Source organism: Calidris pugnax, unplaced genomic scaffold, assembly GCF_001431845.1.
Source record: "Calidris pugnax isolate Ruff unplaced genomic scaffold, ASM143184v1 scaffold341, whole genome shotgun sequence".
Classification (NCBI taxonomy): domain Eukaryota; kingdom Metazoa; phylum Chordata; class Aves; order Charadriiformes; family Scolopacidae; genus Calidris; species Calidris pugnax.
This window is the reverse complement of record NW_015091149.1, coordinates 441,082-447,418: the sequence shown is the minus strand read 5'-3', so window position 1 is coordinate 447,418 and position 6,337 is coordinate 441,082. Positions and strand designations below refer to the sequence as shown.

Below are 6,337 nucleotides of genomic sequence, written 5' to 3'. Positions count from 1 at the left end.
GCCCGCCGCGCCTGCCCGCCCTCCTGCTGGGCGGCCCCGGGGACGGGAGCCCCGACGGCGACCCCGCGGAGGAGCCCGAGGGGCCCGAAACGGCGCTTCCCGACTTCTCCGACGTGGCGGTCGGTGGCACTTTCGACCGCCTCCACGGTGCCCACCGGCTGCTGCTCAGTGCCTGCTGCCTCCTGGCCCGGCACCGGCTCCTGGCCGGGGTGGCCGACGGCGACCTGCTGCGCCGTGAGTCCCGGGGCTGGGGTGGGGGGAACCGGGGGCGGCCGGCCCTGCTGCCGGTGTGGGGCCCAGGGGTCAGCCTGGGACAGGGCGGCGGGAGGGTCTGGGGGCCTCGTGGTGCTGGGGGTCCCAGCAGCTGTGGACCCAAAGCGCCTGGGTGGTGCCATCCAGGCAGGGTGATGGTGGGCATCACATCTCCCCCAGCGAGCGAGGCACGGGGATGAGAACCTGAGGGTGCAGGGGGAGCGAGGGGGACAGGAGACAAAACCCATCCATGATTTTGGGAGAGTCCTATCTCCATTTCCCGGTCTCACTTTTCTGTCTCGCTCCGGGCCCTGCGTGTTGTTCAACGGACACTCTCTTCCTTCAATGCCTACAAGTATCTCAAGGGAGGGTTGAAGGAGGAGGGAGCCAGACTCTTTTCAGTGGTTCCCAGTGAGAGGACGAGGGGCAACGGGCACAAGTTGGAACAGAAGAGGTTCCACTCAAATATGAGGAGAAACTTCTTCCCAGTGAGGGTGGCAGAGCCCTGGAACAGGCTGCCCAGGGAGGGTGTGGAGTCCCCTTTTTGGAGATTTTCAAGACCCGCCTGGATGCTCCTGAGTAACATGGTCTGACAAGCTCTGGGCAATCCTGCTTCAGCAGGGGAGTTGGACTAGATGATGTCTATGGTCCCTTCCAACTCTAAAATTCAGTGAAATTCCTTCTCCCCCCGCTCCCGGTGCCCGGCAGACAAGGTCCTGGCGGAGCTGATCGAGCCCTACGAGGTGCGGGCGGCGAAGCTGCGCGAGTTCCTGGAGGACGTGAAGCCCTCGCTGCGTTACGACATCGTGCCTCTGGCCGACCCCTACGGCCCCTCGGTCACCGACCCCGACCTGCAGTGCCTGGTGGTCAGCGAGGAGACCCGCAGGGGAGGGGAAGCCGTGAACAAGAAGAGACTGGAAAATGTAATTCCTGCTCCGGAGCCCCCCGGGATGCCCCTTCCCAGCCCTGGCCCTGGCATTGGCTGTGGGCAGATGGGGTCTCAGCCAGCAGCCATGGCTGTTGGGTGCCTCAGGGTGCCATGGCCTGGCCTCGAGGGCAGGATGGCTTTGTCCTGAGCTGTCCCTGGCCGTGTGTGCCCCAGGGGATGGTGCAGCAGCCCCTGTGTGTGGCACGACCCCGGGCAGTGCCACCAGCCCCCCGTGGGGAGAGTCGGGCTCCCATGGCCGGCTCTGTGGGCTCCCTCCCCTCTTGGCTCCTCACAGGGACGGAGCTGCCCTGTGGGGACACCCGGGGGGGGAGGCCACGGCCTCGTTTGTGCTGCTTCGTTCAGGCCTTGACCTCCTGACAAGCCACTTCCCTCCGCTGTGTCCCCGTCCCCAGGGGGGCTGATGGCCCTCGATGCTCTCTTCCCTCGCAGGGGCTCCCCGAGCTGGCTCTCTACGAGATCCTGCTGATGAAGGACCCCGACCACGGGCAGAATGAGGAGGAGAAGATCAGCTCCTCCAGCCTCCGGCAGAGGCTGCTGGGGACGCTGCTGCGGCCCCCACGGGTGAGGGGGGACACGGGCTGCTATGGGTGACAGCCCACCTGGGAGGAGGGGTGGTAGCCTCGGGGGCTGGAGAGCCAGCCCATCCCCTTGCTGCAGGGGGACAAGTTTTGGAGGACTACCTGCCTGTGCTGGCCCCTGGCAGCAGCAGGACCTTCCATGCCCATCTCCAAGCCGGGTGGTCGGGATCCTTCTCCAGCAGAGCCCACACCCTCCGTGGCTGTGGGACGTGGGCTGGCAATGGCTCTCCTTCTTCCCGTAGCAAGACCCCTCTTTGCCTTCCCGCCCGTACGTGATCGGCCTGACCGGAGGAACCGGGAGCGGGAAAACCTCCATCGCCAGACTCCTGGGGCACCTGGGAGCCTTCCTCATCGACGCCGACAAGCTGGGCCACGCCGTCTATGTCCCCGGTGGCCCTGCCTACGAGCGGGTGGTGGCAACCTTTGGGGCAGGTAGAGCCAGGGGAGGCTGGGAGAAGGCAGGAGGGAGGGCTGCGCCATCATCCTCGCGTCCCTGGGGCTGTTCTGGGCTGTGCTCCTCTCCCTCCCCCTGGGCTCCAGGCTCCACAGCACCCACACGGGCTCTGTAGCTGGTTCGGTGATGGTTGGGCTCAAGTGGGGCAAAACCCCACATTCCCCAAGTCTTGTGTGTCCCATGGCAGAGCTGCTGTGAAGACTGAACTGGGCTGTTTGTCTCAGAAAAGCTCTTCCCTGTCCTTCTCTGGAGTGAGGAGAAGAGCTGCTGGTCAGGTCCAGCTGTGGGTCCCTTTGGGAGCTGGTGTCCTCTCTCCCTGACCTATTTCCGTGGGGCAGCGAGTGGGACTCATCCTTCCCAAGCCTGTTCTGCTTCTGTCTTGCAGAAATTGTGAATGAAGACGGGACAATTAACAGGAAAGCCCTTGGGGGCAAAGTGTTTGGAAACCAGGTAAGAGCAGCAGGGAAGCTGTCAATATTTAATCTCTGGAGCGGGGAACTCTCCGTCTGTGCTGAGGCTTTTTATTTTTCAGCCCTTTGAGCTGAAAGGTGACGCCTTCCTGACTGTACTTTCTGGCAGCTACGTGCAGAGAGGGCAGGACACAGAGATCTTGTCTGTGTAACCGTTAGCAGCCGTGCTGGACCCCCTCCTCTCACCCCGGCAGCTGCTGCCACCTCCCCATCCCCATCCCTGTCCCCTCTGTCCTTCACCCAGTGCAGAGAACACCCCTGACGTACGCAGTGCCGCTGCTCCCTGACCCTGCTGTGGTTTGGGCTTGTCCCCACTGGGGCTGGGTGATGCAGCAGCCAAGCCTGACCCCCAGCACCAGGTTTTGCTGGCCGGGCCAGCTCCAGGCCCTTTGCTGGGGTCCTGTGGGCTGTGAAGGTGGCTCAAGGGGTCCCCTGAGACAGACAGGTCCCAGTGGGTGCTGCTGCGAGGGGAGCTCACCGTGCTGCGGGAGGGCTCTTTGCAAAGCACCTCTCACGGGGGACACTGAGGTGCTGCTGGGCAGGGAAAATGATAGGAAAAAGAGCCTCCACCCTATCAGTGGGCATGGGAGACTCTGGTCAGGGTGGAAGCTCATTCTCCATGCTCTGAGTGAGGGGCGATGGGCTGGGTCCATCACCCCTGTGCTTGTGCAGGTCCTTTCTGGGTGCCCTCTGGGGCAGCTGCTGCCACCAGTGGTGCCATGTTGGCTGCCCAGAGGTTCCAAGGGTAACTGACCCCAAATGTGGACTTTTCTAGGAGCAGCTGAAGAGTCTCACGGACATCGTGTGGCCCGAGATAGCGCGGATGGTCAAGGAGCAGATCAGGGAGGCAGATGCTCAAGGTAACTGGGGGATTCCCATCACAGCACAAGGGTGGGCGTTGGGGGCACGGTCCTGTGCAGCACACACAACCCAAAACCTCAGGAATCTGCTGGGCTTGGCAGCACCGAGAGTATTTTCCATGCTCCTCTTCTCTGTGGGGCACCTCGCTGGGGGTTTTCACTAGCACATCCCTGAGCAAACCCCTCGAGCTCAGCTGGGCCAGGCTTTCCTCAGGCTTCCTGCTCCAAAGGAGGGTGGAAGTTGCTTTCTCTTTCCCCCAGGAGTTCATTTTTGAGAAGTGCTGCAGCAGGGAGGGAGCGTGGTGTGTATTCCTCCTGGGAGCAGAATTTTTCCAGCTCTTGGGAGATGCTGTTGGGAGCTCCATAGGCATTTGGCTGAAGGCACTGGCTTCCCGTGCCCAGCAGAGCTGCCACCCCAGGAGTGCCCTTAAAACAAGCACAGCTGCTGGTGGCTGCTCTCTTCCCCACGCTGCTTCTGTGGCTCAGCAGTGAAGCGTCCGTGCTCAGGTGGCCAAGAAGGCCACCAGCATCCTGGCCTGTGTCAGGAACAGCGTGGGGAGTAGGACTCGGGAGGTGATGGTCCCCCTCTGCTCAGGCACTGGTGAGGCCCCACCTTGAGGGCTGTGTCCAGTTTTAGGCCCCTTTTCCACAGAAAAGACATTGAGATGCTGGAGCGGGTCCAGAGAAGGGCAACAAAGCTGGTGAGGGGTCTGGAGCACAAGTCTTATGAGGAGAGGCTGAGGGAGCTGGGGGTGTTCAGCCTGGAGAAGAGGAGGCTGAGGGGAGACCTTATTGCTCTCTCCAACTCCCTGAAAGGAGGGTGTAGAGAGGTGGGGGTCGGTCTCTTCTCCCAAGTCACAGGCGACAGGACGAGAGGAAATGGCCTCAAGTTGCACCAGGGGAGGTTCAGGCTGGATATTAGGAAAAATTTTTTCACTGAAAGGGTTCTCAGGCATTGGAATGGGCTGTCCAGGGAGGTGGTTGAGGCCCCATCCCTGGAGGTGTTCAAAAGACGGGTTGATGTAGTGCTGGGAGGTATGGTTTAGTGATGGCGTTGCTTTTTGTTTGTTGTGGGGGTGTCTATTTTTGTCAGTTAGGTTGGCAGTTGGACAAGATGATCTTTAAGGTCCCTTCCAACCTAGAAGATTCTGTGATTCTCCGAGTGGAAGCAGAGGGGCTGGGGTGGGTGCCGAGGAGCGGTGGCGCTGCCCTGCAATTGCCAGGCTAACGAGGAATGGCCTCCTTCCACAGGAAAGGCCGTGTGCGTGCTGGACGCTGCCGTGCTGCTGGAGGCTGGCTGGCAGGACATGGTCCATGAGGTGTGGACGGCCGTCATCCCCGAGGAGGAGGTGGGTGATGCCCTCAGACCCCTCCCTTCCCAACATATCCCCCCTGGGTGCCTGATGTCCCCTCTGCTCCTGCCAGGCGGTGAAACGCATCATGGCCAGGGACGGGCTGAGCGAGGAGGCCGCTCGCAGCCGCCTGCGGAGCCAGATGAGCAACAGCCAGCGTGTGGAGCAGTCGCAGGTGGTGCTGTGCACCCTCTGGGAGCCAGACATCACCCGTGCGCAGGTGAGCCCTGGGCTGGGGGCTCAGCACTGGGGTCTGCCTCGGGTTGGGGGACGGGGACTGAATTTTTAGAGTTGGAAGGGACCATAGAGACCATCTAGTCCAACTCCCCTGCTGAAGCAGGATTGCCTAGAGCTTGTCAGAGCATGTTACTCAGGAGCATCCAGGTGGGGCTTGAAAATCTCCAAAAAGGGGACTCCACACCCTCCCTGGGCAGCCTGTTCTAGGGCTCTGCCACCCTTACTGGGAAGAAGTTTTTCCTCATATTTCATAGAATCTTAGAACCATAGAATTGCCCAGGCCGGAAGGGACCTCCAAAGGCCATCTAGTCCCACCCCCCCGCAGTCAGCAGGGACACCCCCAACTAGACCAGGTTGCCCAGGGCCTTGTCGAGCCTCTCCTTGAATATCTCCAGGGAAGGGGCCTCAACCACCTCCCTGGACAACCTGTTCCAGTGCTCCACCACCCTCACAGTAAAGAACTTTCTCCTCATCTCCAATCTAAATCTGTTCCCCTCCAGTTTAAAGCCATTGCCCCTCGTCCTGTGACTACAGGCCTTTGGAAACAGGCCCTCCCCAGCCTTCCAGTAGCCCCCTCAGGTACTGGAAGGCTGCTATTAGGTCTCCCTGGAGCCTCCTCTTCTTCAGGCTGAACAACCCCAGCTCCCTCAGCCTGTCCTCGGAGCAGAGGTGCTCCAACCCCCTCATTTGAGTGGAACCTCTTCTGTTCCAACTCGTGCCCATTGCCAAGGAGGGGGTGCCACCCGTGGTGTGCCTGGCCGTGCTGCTCAGTGCCGAGGGGGGAGGAATTTGGGGGTGTCAGTGCAGCAGGGAAGGGACGGGAGGCGTGGGACCCTCCTGTGACACTCCTGCCACGGCGCCCCTCGCCCTGTCCTGCGCTCTGAGGTGCCGCCCCGTATGTGTCTCCGGCAGGTGGAGAAGGCCTGGGACCTGCTGCAGCAGCGCCTGGGCCCCCCGGGCAGCCCCTGAGGGGGTCACGCTCTGTCCCCCCGAACCCCACGGACCCCACACCGGTGGGACGGGAGGGCCCGTGTCCTGCTGCCCTCGGCCTGGAGAGCAGCGAGGGGACCGAACCCGGAGACCGAACCCCCCCCCCACCGCCAGAGGGGCCGGGGACCCCCACGGGCTCCTCGGGCCCCCCCGTGTGACAGTAAAGAGGCTGCTCGCGCTGTGCGTGTCCTGTGC

General features: G+C 62.2%; 1 protein-coding gene across 1 annotated transcript in view; it reads left to right on the top strand.

Moving 5' to 3' along the window:
* Positions 1 to 6,178, top strand: part of COASY (CoA synthase) — a 6,323-nt gene extending 145 nt beyond the window's left edge. Inside the window, exons 2-10 of the mRNA XM_014959068.1 lie at positions 2 to 234; positions 961 to 1,175; positions 1,631 to 1,762; positions 2,022 to 2,211; positions 2,619 to 2,683; positions 3,479 to 3,563; positions 4,815 to 4,912; positions 4,989 to 5,135; positions 6,065 to 6,178. Coding sequence (XP_014814554.1) covers positions 2 to 234; positions 961 to 1,175; positions 1,631 to 1,762; positions 2,022 to 2,211; positions 2,619 to 2,683; positions 3,479 to 3,563; positions 4,815 to 4,912; positions 4,989 to 5,135; positions 6,065 to 6,121 — 1,222 coding nt within the window. The 3' untranslated portion in view covers positions 6,122 to 6,178. The remainder of the gene's footprint in view (position 1; positions 235 to 960; positions 1,176 to 1,630; positions 1,763 to 2,021; positions 2,212 to 2,618; positions 2,684 to 3,478; positions 3,564 to 4,814; positions 4,913 to 4,988; positions 5,136 to 6,064) is intronic.
* Positions 6,179 to 6,337: the final 159 nt, after the last annotated feature.